The sequence below is a fragment of the Anomalospiza imberbis genome, chromosome 3 (genome assembly GCF_031753505.1).
Source record: "Anomalospiza imberbis isolate Cuckoo-Finch-1a 21T00152 chromosome 3, ASM3175350v1, whole genome shotgun sequence".
In the NCBI taxonomy this organism is placed as follows: domain Eukaryota; kingdom Metazoa; phylum Chordata; class Aves; order Passeriformes; family Viduidae; genus Anomalospiza; species Anomalospiza imberbis.
Window position 1 is genome coordinate 92417409 of NC_089683.1, and position 22540 is coordinate 92439948.

Genomic DNA, 22540 nt, shown 5'->3' on the forward strand with positions numbered 1-22540 from the left:
GCTCCTTTGCTCACAGCCAAAGGAAAATGAAGTTTTAGGAATTCTGGGTTCCATTCCTCCTTATGGCTGAGTTTGCCATTTTTAGCATGTGTTTTTATCCCCCCTAGTTCATCTGGGCTTTTGTTTTCAGCATATCTATTCACGTTAGTCTTCTTACTTCTCCCTTCATTACTGAAGGGGTATGACTAAGAGTACCTGAGATATGTGTGTCTGTTGCCTTTACCTTTTCCTGTACTTTTCCATGATGATAGGATTTTAGGAACCATATGAAATAATTAAAGGAAAGCTTTTGTCCAGCTCTGATTTGGACAAGCATAATCTTAGAGAGTTAAATACTTTGTCCCAAAATTCCGTGCAGTGAAATTTTTTTTGCACTTGAACAGTGTTATCATTTATATTGAAACCTGTCAGAGATGATGCCTTTATGTCAAAGATGTAATTTGTCGCTCTCATTTAATGTAACTGTTCTAAAGCATGGAAGTTTTGTAGATTTTTAAGAAAACTGGAGGAAAAAAATTGAATTTTTAATGTTGAGAAGAAAACTCTTTTCCTCTGAAGTTTTGTTCTGGGAAATGACTTTTTTTAGAATGAGGCTCAAACAAATTAACAGAATACATTTCCCTTTTTCCTGTCGTGTGTGAGAGGGACAGAAATGTCTTGCCAAAGGTTAGTTTGGCAAGGTTTTAAGATGCTGAAAAATGGAAGAGTTGTGCAACCCTAATTAGACAGGATAGTTAGTAAATCCTTTATGGAATATAATCTTAGTAGTGTAACTCTCCAGGGTGAACTGAGCCAAAGTGCATCTCCAAGATATGTAATCTGCCGGTGTTTGTTGGAGTGGGATGTAAACTCTGATGCTGAGGATGACGTGTCAAATGCGTGATTGCGTAGGCACGGAATTGCCCTGATCTTGCAGCCAGCACAGCTCAGATATTACTTGTGTGTGCACTTACTGGAAGAAATAAGGCTAATATGTTTGCATTCCCAAAAATGTTCCATGACACCAGTGAGGGGTTCTGTGTATGAGGCTGTTCTGTTTTTCCTCTCCTCCTACAAAGCATTTCAAGCAAGGAGTGCCACAGAAGAAAGCCAGTCCCAGCGTTTCAGACTCATCCTACCACTGCTTCAGTTTTATTGGCCAAATATTTAACGATGTGATGTGTGGTGATCTGGATCACAGCCAGCTCTGGCCCATGCTAAAACCACCCATCCACCCCTTTTTTTTCTGGGTGACATAGATGACACAGTCCCTAATCCAGTTCCTTTTGTGGGTGTGGTGAGAGAAGGTAGGTACAAACAGCAAAGAGAAAGAGGAAGGAAATGCATCTTTTGGTGGTAGCACCAGCTTTAGTGTATTTTTTAAACTACTGCTAGTGGCCTCAATTGAAGAGAGCAGTCCTATGCAGTATAGGGCTTTAGTATGTGAATGTCATTGAAGTAGGTTTCTTCATCTTTTCTTACTATTTTCTGAACTGGTTGATGTTGTTTAGACTGGAGAAGTGCCTTTTGCCAAATTCTTTTAGAGAAGAAAACTAAGCTTAGGGTGAGAACGAAGGACTAGGAAAACTGAAAACTAGTTCATAAAGAAATAAGGAGACCAGTAGTTCTGGTGCAAGCTTACCAGTGGGGTTTCTCTAAAGTTCTGTGTGTTGAATTTGAGTTGAAGTTGTCAGCTACAGAGACAATTGTAGAAAACTTCACAAGTACTTAAGCTGCATGAATAGCCAACACAAAGCAGAAGTTGTTTGGTGTTGAACAATATAAAGTAATAAACATTTAAGTAAAGTAGCAGTTTAGGAAATAGATGAATATCATGGTGGAGAACTTAAGGAAAGTTTTGTCACAGTGAACAACTATACCTTCTGTTATAAAATATGTAAAGAACAGAATGGAGAATAATACTAAAAAAATACCAGTGGTTCACCTTCACAGTTCAGTAGTTTCATCTCAGTTGTTCTAAAGCTATTGAAGAATTAAGACCTCTCTAAGAGGGTCATCAGTCTTGTTAGTGCAGGCTGAAATCAAACCAGAGCCATTTCACTCACAGCTGAACTCAAAGTAGAACCAAATTGGACAACTCAGTGATTCTGTTTCCTGGGCAGAATGGAAAAGATTCAGTCTCCTTGACTCTGTGTAAAGGAGAAGGGAATTTTTAGTGTCCCCATTAAAAGGTAGAACATTGCAACTCTATGAGATTTAATAAGACAGCAGTACCTGGAGGTTATGTTTAATTTTTTTTCTTAAATACTTCGAATTATTCCTTTTCACAAATGCTTTATCATATAATGCCGATGATATTACATCTTTTGATTCATACAACATAACCGTAAAACTTCTTGTTTAAATGTTACAGTTTTAAAGGGTAAGGAATTGTCCCTTTTTAAAGAGTTTAATAGTTCATAGCTTAGAGACTCACCTCAGTTTTGTAATTTAAGTAAAGGAGGAGAGGAAAGATTAAATAGCTTTATTGCTGCTTCTCACTTATGTGGAACTAAAAATAGAAATGGTGTTCTAAGAGCACAGGGCAGAGCTGCTGCTGTTTGGGAGGACATGGGTTTAGGAAAGTTGACTCTTTAGGAGAGTGGCATGAGTGCTTGTGCATTTGGGGCTTTTTTTGGTGGCAAAAGGGAGGACTTTGTCTGAGTTCTCTTAAAATTTAGTTTAATTTGTTTTCTAGCATTCCACAGTTACAAACATGTGGAGTTTCTGTGAAAGTTCATAGTGTCTGTTTGCTTGCCAGAATTGGGGGAGAAAAAACCCCATCAATATTAAGAATACATACTTATGGTTAATTTACGCATCAGTTATGTTTGAGTGTGGTGTTTAAAGTGGGCCATCGAACACCATTTTAATGTAATTTTATGACCTGAGTATTTATTACCTGTGTAGGTAAATGTAACCATGTTTAAGTATAGTTTCTCATGAGACTAAGCTACTTGTTTAACAGCTATTCTTTCTCTCACCTCTCCCACACTTCTGATTTGCTTCCTTGCAAATCTGTCTGCAGTTGACCAGATGGTTCAGATTTCAGGCATAATTGTGTTCTCATGAGTTTTGTGAAAATTGACAGCTGAGCGGAGGAGAGAGCCCCAAGTTTGTGCCTCAGCTGAGGGTGCTGCAGGCAGACTCAGCCATTGTTTGTCTTGTTTGACATCTGCTGCTTGTTTAAACAGTGCATCAATGATTCAGGGTTTGCTACAGTGCCAGCATATCTTGTCCATCCTGTTGGGGAGAAGGAGGTTAGAGAGAGGGTTTTTGGGAAATCAGCACTAGTTACTTCTGCTTCTGGAGCAACACATGAACCTGGCAGTGGCAGATGGTGCTGGAAGCAGCATCCTTTCCTGTGGGGTTTAGTACACCTTGCTTATCACAGTCTTTTAGATGCAAAAGGCATATGCAGAAAACTCTTTACTCTTAATATTAAGAAAAAGGCTAACTGGTTAAAGAACTTAATATATTGAGCTTTTAATACCTTCTACTCTGTATTAAACAGAAGTTCATGTAGCCTCCTAAAAAGAGGACTGGAAGGACATCAACCTGACTGAAACTTCATCTTGATTTTGGCTAGGATAGTGTTAATTTTCCTCTTAAAACCACATCAGGCTCTCAAGAAAGAGCAGTGATGCTCAGATTACTGTTGGCAGGTCAGACTCAAAGAAAAAATCCGTTGTGAATCTGACCCAGGGACATGTAGAAACATGAAGGTCAAGGCATATTTGAGTATATTTGGGAAAACCAGGGAGAGAGCAATGGTGTGGGTTGTAAGCTTCATGAGAGTATGTCAAGAACAGTTCTGTGCCACTGTTGCATCACTCTTGAAGGCATCACATTAGAAGTGTGGCCTCTTGAGTATTGTACCTGAACCTGTCCTATTTTGATATGCATAAATATATATATAGATTGCCTGGCAAATATCCAACTCTGATAGCTGCCAGTTTGCTTTCCAAATGCATTCTTCTTTCTTACCCATTTTTATTTCCTGTGGTTGTCTCTGGCATGAAATTCAGTTGTTGTTGCTCCTGTCAACAACATTACTTGGAAATAAATAGGACCATAGCCTGTGTATACATTAACAGAGAATGAAGGACCTGTGAGATTCAGTTTACATTTGTAAAAATGTTTCCAGATGCAGGCATAGTTGAAGTCTGTTAAACCTCTTGCATGGAGTGGATGACTTGAAAATGAATAGATGAATATTTTTTGTGTTTGGAACGCTTCCGTTTGTATTATCAAACCTAATACAAACACTCAAGATCTTTTGATGCCTATCTTGGGCTTCTCAAGTTTGACATGATTTCTGCAGGCCAGAGGAGCACTTCTGTTCCTCCTCTCTTTCAAAGGGAGAAAATACTGAAACCCCCCCCCTTTTTTTTTTTTTCTTTATTGCTCACCTTCTCTGATTTAACATCCTACTGAACTGAAAAGCTAAAATGCAGAGCTGAGTTCATGTAACCACGAGTGGTGTCACTGTAGGAGGGCAAAGGGTTATTTTGGGTGGCTGCTGTGGGAAGGAACCCTAGCAGGTGGCCTCCTCCCTTCTTTTCCAGTCCCATTACCACCCTTTCCTGATTCTTTGCAAGAACTGCGTGGTAAACTGGCTGTCTGGTCACTAACTGGATTAGATCATAGTATGGAGGATTTGGTTGGGTAGGTAGAATTCAATGTTTGAATGGTACTGACCAAAGCTCTTACTCTGTGGGAGTGCTAGACTTATGTAACCTGACTAATTTTCTTTTTTTTTTTTTGCCTAGTTTCCTTTTTGTTTGAAGAAAAAGTCATTTGGAAGACTTGTGGCAAGAGTTTCAGGAGTAGAGTAAGCCAAGGCACTAGTAGCCACAGATCATAAGTTGCATTTAAAGTACTTTCAGTGTCCATTGCTACCCACAGACTTACAAATATTCACATTAATCTTTAATTGTAAAGCAGAAGTTCGAGAGTCATCATATCTTCTTTCATTAATGGCATCATTCTGTATCTGAAAGGGAGAAGCTTATTTCCAGACTCTCTTGTTCAACACCTTTATGGGTGCTCTCCAGAGAAACTGCTCTGCACTAAAGTAGTTTTTAACTGAAGTACTCTGAAGTTTGTTCTCTTTCCTTTTTTTGTCCCCCAGCATTTTACTGCTGTCATTTTCACCATTTGTTCTAAATATATTGGAACTTCTTTTTTATTTGAGCTGTGGAATTGTTCTTTAATGTGAGGAGTGAAGAGAGAGAAAAAGGGAAGCCTCAATTACTGTCATTGCAGCAGCATATTTCACAATTTGAGCCTGAGTATTTCACTGAAAGGTGCATTCAGTACTGGTCTGTGCACCGAGGATGAAGGATAGGTATTGGAATCATCCACTCAGAATGTTTGAATAAATTTGTTTCTAGAGAGTGACCATTTTATGTTAGTAAAAAGTACTACTGAAGTTCTAAGTAGTGTCTGTTGGCCACAAATCCAAGGTACATCTTGCAGTTGTCAGCAGGTGTAAGAGGATTGTTTGTTTTGTAATAGTAACAGATGCCAGAGAGCTAAACTTTTTGTAAAATTAGGAACAGTAAACTTTGTACTGCTGCTTTGAGGTACATCAGCTAGAATGATATAATGAAAGAGGCTGTTTTTTCCTGCTAATTGCTTAATTTGTGATAGCCTGACTGTGCTATTAAAGGTATCACTTCTGATGTTATGATGGACTTCTGCTTACTGTCAACCTGAAACCTGGCCGCACACTTAATTCTTAAAAGTTGCTGAACTGGTATAGGATAACCTGGGGCAAATTTAATAAGAGGTTTTATTCTCTTGAATCATTTGTTGTGTCATACCAACAAAAGTAATACTTAAGTTCCCAGCTAGAATTGGTATCATGCACATTCCAGCATGCTTTTTAAACTTACTGTGGCCTCTTGTTTTAATAATGGAATTTACATAAAGAGAAACATAAAACTTAATATAGGAATTTGCTATTATATTTATTTGCATCATTATCTTCTCATTAGTTTATGATTAAATTTGTGGTAACTGAACATCATTTCCCCCAGCCTTTATAAAATCCATTATTTGGAAAAAATTAACCTGGTATCTAACAAGTCCAAGGGACAGTGTGTTCACAGTTCTTGTTCATGTTGCAACTTCCTTGTTGTAAAGACTGTTATTTTTAGCATGGATGAGAAGTTTTAAAGTCCTTGAAACATTTAAAGCCTCTCTTGAAAGGTTTATCCTTTTTTCTTGCATCTGTATCCAGTTATTTTTTGATTCTTTGCAGACCTTTCATTTTGAAGCGTCCCCCTCCACGCTGCAGGTTGAGCATGTCCAGTGCCTGGGTGTGTTCTGTGGTATAAGGCCACGCTGTCCTGCTGGAGCTGGAGGATGGCACAGAGGTGTGTGGGTGGAGAAGAGAGTAATGCTGCAGTTGATTAGCAGCTAGTTGATAAGCAGCCAGTTTTATGGCTTGAGGATATTGATTTTCAGATTATGCTACATCTGCATTCTCAGTGCTCTTGTGATCATTCACGTGCTCAGTAGCTGTTGTTTCTGTCCAGACTTGACTAAGCTGAAAGTATTTAAATGGTCAGTGTCCTTCAAGTGGAGACAAGCTCCTCAGTTCTGAGGTCACTGTAAGGAGACAACAAATAAATGCCCAGAAGGGCCTTTTGCCTTTTACTTGTAGGCTATTTAACCAAGGTAATCTAAAAGTAAAGGGTTTTCCTGGCACTACTTTAGTGTGGTGATTATTTGTACTGGACAATGAGCTGGGCTGAAAAACATCAGCTATATAACAAGACATCATCATGTCTTGTGGTGGTAACTTAGGCAAAAACTGAAGTATATGAAGACGTAACTGCAAGGTGTCAACTTGGTTTAGATAAACAGAAGGTAATGACCAGAGCTGGGATGTAGGGGTGGTCTTACCAGAGTTAGAATCTTGACTTCCACTAATAGTATTATTTTCTTGATACGAACCTTCAGTTAGTGATTAAAGTCATGCAGTTTGCTTCTCTGAGGAGGAAAAGCAGATTAAGATCTGGTTTTTTTTGTTTGTATTTAATCAATATGACTTATTTAAAGGATATATGAAATACCATGTTTTTTGAGCCCAGTTAATTTGAACAATGAGAAAATGGATTCCTTGCTTAGTAGTGTAATTAGATTTTTTTAAAGTAACTTATATTTTGAAAAGCACAGTCTTAGTCCTTAACTGTTGTCACTCTGGCAGCTTTTCTTGCCGTGTACCCTCTTCCTGTAACCCTTGCCTGCACCTGGTCCCAGTGGTGCAGTTCAGAGCTAAGCAGTTGAATGCTTGGGGTTGATCAGGCCTTTTCACCATGCTATTAATTTGAGTTTCCGTGTAGGGAGAGATGAATGCAAACTCTCACTTGGAGTTTCAGGCAAGTTGCACATCTTGTATAAAGAAAAAGCAATGTTTGCTCACTTCCAGCCTGATTGCAGTTTTCTGGTTCCCATACTTCATAAACCTCCGTCACTTCAGAGATTTTCATGGGTACCAGAAAACCCTTGATGAGTTACCTCTCTAACTATTATGTAAATGCACTAGAACAGCTGGTTTTTATCAGTTTCCTATGAAAAATTGCTTTCTCTCTTCTTGCAACCCAGTGACAGTTTCCTGCATTCTGCATGCCTTTTACCTCAGAGAGCCTGTCGTGTAGTGCTCTGGAAAGTTTGTGATCTCAAATCATACAGTAACTTAAAACTTTCAGTGAGAAATGTGAATGAGACTTAAAATGAGTGTCTTTCCATTGCTGGCCACCCTCTCCAGATTTGGCTGAGTTCTTCTGGTGTTCCCAGAAAGACTTGATATAGCATGGCCTTGGGATATTTGTTGGAAAATTGCTGCATATGTCGTGTCATTGCTGCAGCTGTGTTTTGTGGGAAAAACATCTGAAAAGCTTCAAGATGCCCTGGTTTCCTTGTTATTATATTGGAAGCTTGCAATCTGCAAATCTTAAAAAGAGAGGAACTGGCCATCGCTTCCTGGGCAGGTTCATTGCTATCTGCTACCAGTTCCTTGCTCTTTAAAGCCCTACTTTTAACTGGGCTTACTGGAGAATCTAGATTAACTGAGAGCAGAATCTTCTGTATGGCTGGAACTGTGGCTTTTGAAATACCTCAACTCTTTTTTTGGCTTTGTTTTTTTTTTCCCCTAAAGAGTAAACCAGCAATTTTTGCAGAACTTCGTAGTGGTAGAACTTGCTCCTTCTTAAGAAACAATGACAATTTTGTCCAGTCTTTATCAGAATTTGATTTTGAGCACCTCAGCAGTTATGGGTGAATATACTTAAAGTTTCTGTAATACATTCTTTCAAATCTTAGGTATTGCTCCCAGAAAGAACCAGGAATTGAATCTGTCCATTTCAAAAGCAGAAAATTCTAGTGTAGATTGCATTCACGTATTTACCTATCTGTGACAATAGATTATTCTTATCTTTATTTCTTTATAGCCGTCAGACTCTGCTTATGTTTTATTTTCTTTTTGGAACAGCATTACAGATTTTTCCCAATTATTTATTTAAAGCCTTGCTTTTGCCTTGCAAGTGCATTTTTTTTTCAGTGAGTCTTTGTCCAGTTTCCCCATTATGTATATTATTCTGGACTACACAGTGCAGACCCTGTTTCTGTCATATAAAGAAGAAAATTTGATCCCAATCAGCGTGCACCTCTGCAGAAGCAGCTGAGCATCTGAATGGGAGCTGTGGGAGAGCTGTGTTCCTGTACAGTGACTTGTTGATTATTAGTTTTGGCCAGCTTGTTCTAGGCTGACCAGTTTGCATCAGGATTCTCAGAGTGAACAGCTGAGGTTGCAAAGCAGGTTTCAGCCTTTCCCCCACCTTTGAAAGGGAGAGTTCTCTGTCTGGAGGAAACAGGCAGGCCTGCAGTTTCACAAGTTGTTTTTTCTGCATAGACCATTGTCCTAATGGGATTTTTCACACATTTGGTTTGGCTATACTGTGTTTTGGTGTTGATGACACAATCTGAGATGTATCCCTTTTCTCTAGGGCCGAAAACCTTGGCTCTCTTTTCTGGATATTGTCTCCCCCAGACCCTGACTGGGTTTTGTCTGACTGCTTGAGTTCTCTATCTATCAGCTTTTTAAGGCTGTATGATGTGTTAGCTGTACTTTCTGAGCCACCTTAACAGTGGAGGCAAGTACAGTACCTTATGAATGAGTCTTTTTGGCATCACAGGGAGTTTCACATCTGGAAAGACAAGCAGCAGGGTCAAATTAGTAATGCATACCATTGCTAGTGACTCAAAAGGAAGCCATAGTAATGGTATTGTAGTTTTTGGTACTGCCTCTGGGTAATTTCTGCTGTCTAGTCAGTTGCTTCTGCGAAGACAGGTTATTGCTAGGATGCAGTTCTTTACTGTGGCAGAGGGTGTGCTTTCAGACTGCTCTCTTAGGGAGAAATGTTTTTCTTTGATTTGCTTTCCCCAAACAAATCCAAAGCTCACTAAAAATTAAGCAGCTGTCACCCTGTCTTTGCCTAAGTAGTGGCTCTACAGTCTCTGTGACATATAGCTACAAAAATTTTGTACCAAGGATGTTTATCTTCTTCTTGTACATCAGCTTACAAAAAAGAGTGGGGAGGATGCAGGTTTTTAGCATGTTCTTTAAAAGAACAAAGCTCTACATTTACTGTGCTTTAGAGACCACCACATGCCCGACTCGTTTGTTTCAAAAAGAAATTCACACCAATTTCGAAGGTAACCTGGGTGACTCGTACTTGTTATGCTTTTCTTGTTGGGCCAACCAGACTTGTCCAGCAGGTCTTCCAGCGTAGCAAACCACAGTTCTGTAAGGATTCATCCTGGTTCATCTGGTGCTTGCTGCCCCATCATGTCCCATCTGATAGCCCTGATTGTGCTGGCTTGCCCTTCCAGTTTTTTTTTTTTTTACCAGCACAGATTGTCCCATGATGTTGCAGTGACTCTCTTCTGCTTCTCAAAGCAACTTAGGTAACTATTTTAGATAAATATCTTGGATAAAGATAATAAGGGAAATAATTGGGGCCTTCCCACTTTACATGTTGAGGTTTTTTGTTTACTTGTTATTACTCTTAAGCTTTGTGTTTGAGTAGGTGTCACTAGTTATATCTGAGTATTAAATACTAATTTGAATATCTTGGTATTCAAGTAACTTAAAGAAGCTCAGTTTCAGTCTCGCTGCTTTCATGTGTTACGTTTGTCATGCAGACAAAACAGTCTCAATGGAGGAGTTCACTTTTCCGTAATATAGCTAAAGATAAAAATATTTAAATTAAGATCTTAAGATGAAGATATCAGGACTTCCTAGCAGTGAACACAGTGGATTATTCTGGCTAAAATGCATTGTTGCCTCCAGCTCCTGGGGTTGGTCTCACTTTTTTTCCCGAGTTTGATGATCCTAGATGAATCATACTCTGCTTCTTTCATATTAAGTTTTGAACTATCTTTCAGATTTATGTCTTTGCTGCAGTTCTGCAGCAGTAAGACAGAAAAACGTTGCCAGTTTTTATTTTCAATATGTGCTTTGTGGTTGTAAAGGCTGTTCCTCCTCATGCTGCAGGATGAAGTTGAAGGTTTTGTTGTAGCTGTACATACCCACTAAGAGAGCATTCTGTTAACACCGTGTTTTTCCTCCTGGTATCAGGCTGTCAGAATTGTTTAAGTTGGAAAGGACTTTTGAGGATCATATAGCTGAATCCCCCACTCAAAGCCAGGTCAGTTGCACAGGTTCATGTCCTGTGAGGGTTTGAACAGCTCCAAGGATGGACATTTTGCAACCTCATTGTGCAACAATGGAAGCTTACTGTAGTAGAAATGTTTTGGTGGTTTGGTTGTTGTGGGGGGGTTGCCTTGTGTTGAAGTGGGGTATCCTTTATTTTTTTATTTGTCCCTATTACCTCTCAACCTGTCACTGGACACTGCAAGGAAGAGTCTGGCTAAGTCATCTTTATACTTTTCTCTGGGCCTCTATCAGGTACTGACACATGGGTATGATTTTCCCTCTGAAGCATTTTGTTCTTCAGGCTGAACAGTCCCAGCTCCCTCAGCCTCTCCTCCTAGGAAAGATGCTCTGGTCCCTTCATCATCTCAGTGGCTCTTTGTTGTGGTTTAACCCTAGCCACCCCCAAGCCCCGCACAGCTGCTGGGTCAGTCCCCTGCTAGCAGGATCTGCAGAGAAGTGAAAGTAAAAGTGAGAAAACCCATGGGTTGAAGCAAAGGCAGTTTAATAGGGAAAGCAAAAGCTGGGCACACAAGCAAAGCAAAACAAGGAAGTCTTTCTAAAGTTCCCCATGGCAGGCAGGTGTTCAGCCATCCCTGGGAAAGCAGGGTTCTATCACACAAGTGTTTGCTTTGGAAGACAAGCACCAAACATCCTGCTTCTTCCCTCTTCTCCCCACTTCATATATTGAGCATGAAGTCATATGGTATTTTCTGACTTGAATCCAGGAGGGAACAAATTCTCCATTCATGCAGTAAATGGGTATTTTTAATAAGATAACAGTAGTTTTTTAAGGGAAAATAAAGACAAAATCACCATAGCGCTTTTATTCCTGTTGGTGTTTGCTGAGTCAGACCCAGTTTGTCAGCTCTGTTCCTGCTTGCTTAGTGGCACAGCAGTAGTGATGGGTAAAGTACTGTAGCAATCTGCTCGCTTCAAGTTTTTAAAAATACAGAGCTTCAGCCAACTGCTATTTGCTTGAAAGGATGATAAGGTAACAATAGTAGGAAACTTTGTATTTGTGGCATATTTTCCTTACCCAGCAGCATTGGTATGTTTTTTTTACCAGAGAAAACCAACACTCTTTCCTCTTTTCTTGCTCCTCTGTAGTACTTAACTTTTCGCAAAAAAGTGTGCTGGGAATGTTCTAGTGGTATTGTATTCCAGAATTTCTGCTTTCAAAGTAACTTTTTAGTTCTAGAAAAGCCAGGCTGTTTTTCATAAAGCAGTCTTACAGATACAGGTTTCTTTGAGATATGTTTTGAGATTTGTTTTGCATTGTAACCATAGTTAAATTACTGTAGTTTCAATATACAGTCCACTGAAAAGTACTTCTAAGATATCGACTTAGGGTAGTCCAATGTCAAATTTGCCTCTTGTTAAAAGTAGACATCAGTGTTACGGGTGAAACCCTGAAATTTTGACTCTTGCATTTTAAAACAGTGGAAAAGTATTATGTGGATTCAGTATTTAAAGTCATGTGCATAACTGGTGAGAATCCTTTTTCACTTGTAAAAATTACTCCTGTGGATAAAGACACTAGCATACAGGACCCACAGCCTTGTCTGACAACAGGTCTAGTTAAGCAAGTGCTGACCTTTGTGATGGGAGGTAGTCTGTGGTGTTTCCATCATTGTCTCTGACCTCAGACTTGAATCAAAAAGTGCAGAGTGGTAAAAAAAAAAGTATGTCTTGATTGTCTCTTAAAATTTTCAAATCCATACTCTCTCTTTAAGGAGGAATAAAACATCTCTGGACCAAAATTCCATCAGATATTTTCTTCATACAATAGGTCTTGTGGTCAGTGATTGTCAAATGAGGTTTCTTTCCATTGTGCAGTCTTAGTAAGCTGCAAATCTTGTCTTTGCACTGTGTAACAACTTAGCTGAGATCCTTCTATTCAGAACCTCTTTGATATTTGTTTTATGAAAATATGATTCTTTGCTTCTCTCACTTACAGCATTACAACTTTTTGGTCATCCCCAGTGTTTAGAGGCTCTTGACCAGGAAAAGGCAAAAGTTCATCTTTAGCTTACATCCTTTTTTTGGTTTATGGTAATCTTAAAGACATTCCTGTAAATTAATGTTGGAAATAGACATTTTTGAACATAGGTTGCCATTATTTCTTTCCACACTGTAACTGGGAATGACCAAAATGGTACAGGTTGTCAGCTTTGCACATAAACTGAAGTGGTAGCAGTTAATCTGAACTTTATTTACTCTTGGCTCAGGTTCATCTGCCTTTTTAGGACCTTGGTGACAGTGTCTTTCTAACTAGGTAATTTTTTGCATGCGTACTTTAGACCTTGTCAGGATAATTTTCAACTTTTAGACCTGATCATTTGATTGCAGTATCCCTTAGTAACCTTTACTTGTGCTGATTTTTTATTTTGAAATATTCTTTAATGGTGAGAAAAACTTGCTAGACTACCCCACTGTTTCGCTTCTCCTTCTAGACTTCAAATAAACTATTTTTTTCTCCTGGCAGTTAATACCATCTGCAGTGTGTAAGGTATTAAAGCTTTAGGATATTAGTTCATGAATGCACTGATGCTCTTCTGGGTGGTTAATGTATTTTATCTGTCACTGGGGAGGAATGTGCTGTTCAGCTTGCTCCTTCTGCAAGTGCTCTGACTCATGAGCGCGAGGTGCTTCAAAAGGATTTCAGCTCTCCATCTCCTTCTTCAGTCTTGCAGTTGCAGTTTTCTAAGAATAGAAGCAGCAAAACAGACAGTGGAGTTCCTTCTCAGCTGCTACAGTTCATTACCACTGTAATCATGAAAGCTGACATGAATCTTCGCGTCTCACAGTTCCCATTTACCTGTGTGGCTACAAATACTGTGACTTGAACTACTCCTTGGGAGCAGGAACCACTATCTAGAGCTGGGCTTCCAATTTAGATGATCAAAACTATGAGATGTGGGACTTGGGTGCCTCTACATTTCAAGCAGTGTTGTGGGAGCAGCATGAAATAACTGAGACTTCCAGAAAATGTGGAGGGTATGTCCAGTGCAAGACATGTTCTTGAAATACTTAAAAGATATATTGGAACTCTTCCTTAAATATCCGCTGTGGTAATAGCTTGTGTATTTTGACAGTATCTTTTAATTTTAAAAGTTTCCTCATCATATAAACTGCTTGTCTAATACAACTGTGAAATGCTGAAGCTCTTGAAATGTTACTGCCAGTACTTACGTCAGTGGAAGAAGTTTGCTTCCTTGAAGGTGAGATAAGGTTTTGCTCATTATTGATTCTCATTCACATATGAGTAAAAGGAGCCCTCTCTTCAGCCACAAGCGTCATCTCTTGTGCCAGTGAATTATAGAACTCCAGTAAACTGTACCCATGAGGTCTTGAATGTGCACTCCAGGAAAATTAAGTCAGTCTTCAAAAGCAGTCATTGCTAGAGCCTATTTCCAAAAGGAACTGCTGTGCTTTAGGAAAAACATGGTTCTTGGGTTAGTTGGAAAGTTTAGAAAGGTTGGTTAGAGCCAGGACATTTCTGTTGTAATTGACTCCTGCTTTTAACACTTCTGACTGTTGGTTAATTGAAGTAGGAGGGTGGGTTGACTTAGGGGATAAATATTGTGACTACTAAAGTGTTTTTGTCCACAAAACAGATCTGACTTTAAACTGCAGGAGGAGGGAACGGAACCTAAGAAGAACTGAGAGTAAAAATAAATTTGTTTTGTTTCATCTGATGAAGAGTAGAGGTGTGCAAAATGGTTGGTCACAATAAAACAAAGATGGTGACTGGGACATCTTAAACCCAGCCTTGGCTTAGTGATATATATTGTAGGAATAATCTCCCGTTATTTGCAGCCTTCCCTTCCCCAGATGCTGTTCCTCTTCTGAATTTTCTATTTCAAGTGTTTTTCTTGGTTGAAACAAAGGGGAAAATTGTCAGTGCAGTCAGTTTATCATCATAAAATTCTGAATCAAGTTATATGTAAAGAATGCTCTTTTTGTTAGCAAAATCTGGTTTGAAATTGCCTGTTCACAACCTAAAGATTTGGACATTGTGGTAGCCTTGAAATCAACGATACTTCTGTTAGAAAGGGTACATTCTTTAATAGAAGGATGACAGTATATGAAGTGAAGCCATGTTTAATGAGATATGGTATTGTATGTATGTTATTTTCCTCCTTTTCTGTGCTGTATTTTTATTCATCATCTGTACCTCTTGTGTGTTATTAATAACAAGATTCAAAGTCTTCCTTGGCAGTAGGAATTTTGGAAGGAATGGGTGGGATAAGAAGAGCTATTTTTCTCTTTCAAGTAGTATATGTCTGATTTTATGTAGGTGTTTTTAAATATATTCTGACCCTAAAATACATGCATAATAAGTGTAAAAGACTAACTGTATGATAATTAGCTTAGTCCATTTTTTGTTTTCCTTTTTTTCAGTGTAGACAACCAGTTCTCAGAGATAAATACCTTAACCTTTTTGTGAAGGGTAAAAAACATCTAAGTAGTATTTAACCTTTGGCATCACTTCTGGGATTTCGTAATGCCAGCTATCAAAGAATCCCATCTATTAAGGAGAGACAAATGAGTTGAACAACTGTACATGGTTACTCCAGTTGAAACATGCTTTGACGCGTCATTTGTGAATAACAGTAAAGCAGGATTGCAACTTGCCAAATGCTTGACTAAGAGGGGAGATGTTTAAAACATAGAAACCTGGTTGTCAGGCATTAGTCACTGCTGAATACCTAACAATAACATTCTTTCTGCTAGATAGCAAGGTGGCTTTTGAGGAAGGCTGCTCCTCAGTAATGCTGTTTATTTGTTGCTGAAGGTTTCCAAGCAATTGACTAAAGGTGGTTCTGTTCAGTTCTGAGAGTTGCCAGTCTACAGCTTCTTGGAACAAGTTTTCATGAAGTCTTGTGACATGGGTGCAAGTGATCAGAAGGAAAAATAACCTAAGGATGGGTGTAAAAAGTCAGTGTCCTGTACCTGAGGAGGAATAACCCTGTGCACCAGCAGCACAGTCTGGGAGCTGACCTGCTGGAAAGCAGCTCTGCTGAGAATGACCTAAGGTCCTGGTGGACAGCATGCTGCCCTTAAGCCAGCATCACCTTGTGCCAAGAAGGCCAGCGGTGTCCTGGGGTGCATTAGGAAGAGCATTGCCAGCAGGTTGAGGGTGGTGACCCTGCCCCTCAGTTCTGCTCTAGTGAGGCCACATTTGGAGTGCTGTGTACAGTTCTGGGCTTCTCAGAACAAGAGAGACATGGAGCTACTGGAGCTGGTCCAGTGGAGGGCAACAAAGATGATAAAGGGACTGGAGCATCTCTCTTAGGAGGAAAAGATGAGAGAGGTGACTGAGAGGGGACCTCATCAATCTTAGGTATCTGAAGGGAATAGGACAAGAGGCAGTGGGCAGAAACTGATGCACAAGAATTTCCACCTGAATATGAGGAAGAACTTCTTCACTGTGCAGTGACCGAGCACTGGAGCAGGTTGTCCAGAGAGGTTGTGGAGAGTCTCCCTCAGTGGAGATACTCAAGAACTGTGTGGATGCAATCTTGTGCCATGTGCTCTGGGATGACCCTGCTTGAGCAGGGAGGTTGGACTGCATGAGTCACTGTGGTTCCTTCCAGCCTTACCCATTCTGTGATTGTGTGGAAGTTCTTAACTTCTCCCAGTTTCTAGAGAAAGTTGTGAATATTGTGTGGACTCAGGTCTAAATAGCAAATAAAGTGGATATCCAAATCACTTACGTGTTTACATATATTGTAACTTTTAGGTGATATGTGTTTCAGTAGTTATGATTAGAATGCTTAAGGTGACTTTCCTGACCTTGCCATAAAATGTCAGTCTTTAAAACTCAGTGCCTTTTGAAATAATAAATTAGGACTAAGTTGTCTTGAGGCCAAGGAGATCTATGCCAATTCTTAGGGCACACACTGTAGTGAAACTACGGACTATAACAAAGAAGAGATGATAAAAATTTCAGAGCATTTTTTAAGTTTTAAAATACAGTATGCAGAATTAAGTTGTTCATATTAATGTCTGGGCAGTTGCACAAATCAGTAGACTGCCATTCTTCCAGGTATATTGAAAACTATAAAATAAATCTAGTGAATGTTTAGTTAGATTAATAGTCCTTTGCTCAGCCTAGTGACATACTGTAGTTGAAGTGCTTGAATATTTATTCATAGCATCACTTGCATACAGACAGTTACATTAAGGACATGATTACAGAGTAGCCAAGTGTTCTGAGAACTCAGGGTAGCTAGTAATATAGTTCAGTAAAAATTTGGAAAAAAATGTATTACTTTTGGGCTCTTCTTTAAGCTCTATAAGAATTAGCTCACAAAAAGCTAAGTCTGCAGCTCATGACATGAAATATTTTCTTAATGTTCTACATCTTGGACTTCTTTTTATGAGAGAAGGATAAATATTTCTGTCCTGGGGCTCATGTAATTGCAAGTAGTCTTGTCTTTATCCTTTTCTGGTGAAGCCTTTTGCTCATAACCTGAAGTCACAAGTGAAGTCTCTTTAAGCTACGTCACTTCTGTCTTGCCACTTTAAAATGATTTCCTGCTCTTTCCTCACTTTATTTTACTATGTTAAACTGCATTTGCAGAAATCTAACTATTTTCAGGCTGCTGACACAGAACTGCTCTCTTTTAAAAATGTGCTCTGGCAATAGAAAGAAGCTGTGAAGGAAAGTTTGCTGGATCTCAGGCCCCCAAGTGACAAATATTTGTCTTTGAGCTGTTTTTTGTCTTCTTACAGTGAAGCAAAGCAGTGTTGTTGCTTCTGCTGCCATGCAGCTGAGGTTTTGATTTCAGTGTTTCCAACTGCAGTAGAGGAATGTAATAGTGCAAGTATTTCTTAAAGCAAAAGGTTCTCCTTTGTGTGGGGAGAAAATTGAAGACAAGCATTTATTCTCCCCACTGAATTTAAAGGGACACAGTGAACTTAAAATTCTAGAGACTTGAGGGTTTGGTTTTTTCTTCTTTAAAAAACTGTAGTAATGGCGGTGGTTTTTCTGCACACTTTTGTGGTTTGCTGTTCTTTTTTCAATCCAGAAATGCTCTATGAAGGACTTAACACAGTGATTCTGTTCTCCTTGATAATCAGGTCAATCAATTGACCATAAAGCGTTCTTAAGCACAAGAGACAGCCTGATTGCCCGAGGAGGAATGACAGAGGGGGAAGAAGCTAGAGGAAGGCCAGCTGGTACTCTGGGATTTAATAACCCACTACCTGTCAGCTGAGTCGCAGGAGCCGAGCTGTTAGCCTGGCTGGTTGATAGGTGTAATGAGTGGAGTAAATCAGTTGAGGAATTAAATCAAACTTCATTTTTCTTCACCTTGCGTTTGGAATGGGATCACAGAGCTCACCTTTTTCTTACTTCTCAGCTGAAACTTGTTAGTGCATTGTGGGCTGCTTGTTTCTTTTATTCCCTCTTGTATTTAACAACAGTAAGTAAAATAGGTAATGAAAGAAGTTTTTATCCCTTGTATTTCTTTAACTGGGCCTATCTAAAAGCTTCAAAGCCAGACATTAGTCTTCACCTAGTATATTAAAAGTGTACTTTTTTAATAGCAAATTAGCTTCATAAGTTCTCCTCTGTAGTTGTTTTCAATTGTGTGCTGCTTCTCGTGGCTTGAATTTTTCAGTCATGACCTTCATTTTAATCAATTGTAAAGTTAGATCTCTGAATCATTTTTGAAGAGCTTAATTTTAAACTGTTACACAGCTAAAGTTATTAGCATTAAATTGCTATGTTCCAGGGAAATATCTATAGTAAAGAAATGCATTTATTTTCTCTGAGTGATCTAGAAATAAAATAGTTTTATTTGGAAACAGCTGCTTGTGAGAAATTGTGATTGTGATTGTGTAGATACTTGATTTTGTGATACTTGTGATTTTGTAGATACTTGATATATCTACTGCTTAGTTTTTATTACTTTTAGAAAGCCACAGTTCAGTAGGACTATTGCATATTGGCTGCTTAATAGAAACACTGAAGTGATAATTTCAAAGTCAGTATGTGGTTGATTCATTTCCCTTTTAAACAATTCTCATTTCATCTTAGTTTCTTGCTCAGTGGGATGCTGCCATAGTGAGATATGCGAAATACTTGATAAGGAAGGTGCGCGTCAACTACGACCGCCATGGCCAAGCATGTTCCAGCGTTCATGGAGTGAGAGAGGACATCGCAGGGAATTTGCACATAGTGAGGAGGAGGGATAAAGGGGCTCTTCCAAGTTCATGGTGAGAAAAATAAGGAAAGATCTGTATTTAGCTTTCCCAGGGAAAGGAAAGGAGATTGAATGTTATGGAATGAATAATCCTCTTCCCCCTCATATCTCTAGTTTGATTTTACCTACTTGTGACCAAATACAGCATTTTATTTTTTTATTTTGTGTTCTCTCCATTCCATATTAATTTTGGAGCTGTTAGAAAGAAATAAAGTGGCAAATTTCAAAAGTGTGGTGCTAATTTCTTAAGGACAGGGAAGCTATGCATGGATTATTGCTTCTTGTCTTCAGTGCGTAGCCTATTACCTTTGCATCAGTTAAACCATCTCTTAAAAGACAGTAAATTAGCCTGTGCTGAGAGTTTTTCACTGCCTGAAGAATTTTAACAGTACAAAAGAATCAGTAGTGCAGGTGAAATATTCCCTTTGTTGTCAGAACTGAAAATAATAGCCAGTAGGAACCACTTAAGTATGGAGCAATGACCGAAAAAATTACATCCTACATGCATGGGCACTGCATCTTATTTTTCTTTTGGAACTTCACAGAGCTCCTCTGCCTGTCTCCATCCTTTCCCTTTACCCTGCATTGCAGTGTCCATCTTTCTCACTGAAGAAAGACAGAACTCTACTCGCTTGTCTCTTTGCCCCAGTAGCAGCATTAGACATACCCAGTCAGTCTATCTGACTCAGAGTGATTCTGGTCTTCAGTTTACAGCACACATTTACTAGTTTCCCATTCTGTGTTCTTTGGGAGGCAGTTTTCTCTTTCTCCACTTACTTACTTCATGATGATGGAACTATCAATTTTAACCCCTCTTCCTTATCTCAGCATGGTTTTGATAGTCAGTGTAAGTGTTGGATGATAATCAACTGTATCCTCCCTCTGACATCATTGTTGCTGCTGGAGCATCTGGTCTCTGGTCTGTAAAGTATTAACTAATACATTCTGTCATCCGAGCAGCATTTTCTGAACCCACTTCCTTGCCTTTAGCTAACTTGTTTAGATTTGAATGAATGAGTTTGTTTAACGTAGCATTTTAAGCCTAATGATCCAAATACAGATTTTTTTGTTTTGCTTTTACTGGAGTAGAATAATAATAGTGAGTGTAGAAACAAAAAAAAAAACTTGGTGAGTTTAAAAAAAACAAACAAGCCCAGCCAGCAAAACCCACAATTGACAATATAATTTTGTTTTTAATCTAATGAGGTGAGATAGATTAATACAAAAGCCGGGTCAAAAAGCTTATGTAATTTTCAGACTCTAAATATAGAATGCTATAATGACACAAAACGATCAATCTCTGTGCACATGTTCTGATAGAGTATTTTTGTTTTATTCTTATTCTGCGCATGCTGTTTCAAACTAAGCTGGACACCCCCTGCTTGGAAAAACAGTCTTGCTAACATTCCTGCCTTATGCTATGTGCCAATATAAATTGACATTTAGCATGTAGGTTTCTTTATGATTGTAGTCTGGGTGTGGAGTTGTTTTGTTGATGGAAAAATTTCCATGTTCTCATTGTTAAATTTACCTTTTTTTTTTTTAATAGTAGTGGAATGGGGTGATGATGTTAAAGCAGTGTCAGAAGATGAAGCCATGGTGCTGGTGAACCACCAAGCGACGGGTGACGTCTGCACTCTGATGATGTGCCTTCAGGATAAAGGCACGGTAGGCTACATCCGGGGCGGGGGTGGCTGCCGTGTGTGCTGTGTTCCCTCGGGACTGCTCGGTGGCCCTGCGTGGCCCTAATGGCTCACTTTGGGCTGTTAACCCACCAGGTCATCTCAGTAGGGAGCTTTTTGTTTGGATGTGGTCCAGTGTGACAGCCAGTAGCTTGGAGCAGGTATAGACCCTGAATGTTGTCTTTGGAGAAGGTCAAATGTGAGTTGAGTCACTGTGCATCCAGTCAGGGTTAACACAGAGGGAAGCAGATCTCCTCACAAGTAATCATGTACTTGACTTTTTCCTCTCACATCATGCCTTTGTGCAGCTCAAGCCAAATTTGCTCAGACCAGCACAGGTAATGACTTTATTCCAGCATGGAATTTTCCTCTAAGTTAGAGCAAGCTGTGTATGGGATTTTGGTAGGATGAGGGTATGCCAAAGGTAGGTTACCTAGCTAAGGTCAAAATTGCTTGAGCTCTTATTTCACAAGCCCTTAAGGATTTCTTGGTGAGATGTGTAATTAATGTGAATTATTCCATGCATTGCTGTTCAGAAAATTCATATCTAAGGTGTGGAAACCAGAGTATAGGATCTAAACAGGAGATTGGATTTCTATACAAATCAGGAAGAAGGGCATGTGTGCATGATTAGGCTACAAAGGGTAGGAGGCATACCTGTCAAGCTGACAAAATGCATCAGCTGTATCTGTCTTAGAGTTGTCTTCTTGAAGCATCTTAGTGTTGCTTCCTTCATCATACTCTGAAGAAACAAGGAAACAAGAACTGATTTCTGTTGCATCTGCACAATTGGTACCTGGCACTGTTATTCTTAGTGCAAATTAATACAGTTACAGGTGCGCTTACCTTTATCAGTGATTTACCATTTTTTAATGGTAAATCACTGATAAAGATATGCTTACCCGTAACTAGTGCTTTTAAATAGCATGCTTCGTATTTCCAAAGAGAATTGTCTTTACTTAGTGTGACTGTGGAATTACTGGAGGGAAAAAAATAAACCTACCTGTCCAAAAACAGTCATTGTACAGTATGCAAATGTTTAAATTAGTCAGCTTTCCTTAAATCCAGTTTAAACTTAACATGGATTCCTTCAGAAGCTTGATATTCAGCTGTCAGGAAGATTGTAATTTTCAAGATTTTTTTTTTTGGTTTTGTTTAGGAGGGTTGAGCTTGTGCCAGTCCAGAACTTCTTTTGCTTCCTTTTACCAGCCAGTACAGACCAAAACCAGATGTAATCTGCAAGCACTTAGTTTAATGCTGCTTAAAAAAAAATAATGTAAGGCATCAGAAGTGTTCAATTTAAAGTTCTGGATTTTTCTATGTAGTGAGGCAAACTCATGAGACAGTCTTGTAACTTGACAGTGTTTCCCAAGGGTGGTGTCAGGAGCCATGATGGTATTTTTTTCTAGTATTTTATAAAGCCTTATATACCAATGAGAATATAGTCTGTTTTAAGACAGTTTAGTCTCACAAAGCAGTAAGATAAAATACATGTGCTGAGGTATTTCTGGTTTTTTAGATTCACTTACATGAATAAGAAAAAAATGATCTCTCATTAGAGAAGTGGAACTTTAGCTAAAAATTAGAGTTTTAGTGGAAGGACTGGATTGGCGTTATTTGATTAATACATGATACCATAATATAAGCCAGACAGCAAAGTTTCAGGTGAACTAGAAGTGACCTAATTACACCTTTAGTAAATTGAGAAATTGTTCCAATTTCTTTGTGAAAGTAAGAGTTAAAAAAATTCACTAAGTAAGTTGTGGTCTCATAAATATTGAAGGTTATGTGTTTAACAAAAAGAAGTAGGTCAAAATGCTGCTATTGCTGCTTTCTGACAGGATTAGCACTGATATATGTGGGGTTTTTTTCTGATTTGTAGCAGAAAGCAGTGCCAGGAAGGGTGCAGTGGGGACAAAAGTGCAGCTTGCAGT

At 39.0% G+C, this 22540-nt stretch overlaps 1 protein-coding gene across 3 annotated transcripts in view; it reads left to right on the plus strand.

Moving 5' to 3' along the window:
• LPGAT1 (lysophosphatidylglycerol acyltransferase 1) overlaps window positions 1–22540 on the plus strand; it is a 60036-nt gene that overhangs the window by 7154 nt on the left and 30342 nt on the right. For all 3 annotated transcript variants that reach the window (XM_068185754.1, XM_068185753.1, XM_068185755.1), the window contains one exon: window positions 20474–20592. In XM_068185754.1, the coding sequence (XP_068041855.1) occupies window positions 20474–20592 (119 nt within the window). The remainder of the gene's footprint in view (window positions 1–20473; window positions 20593–22540) is intronic.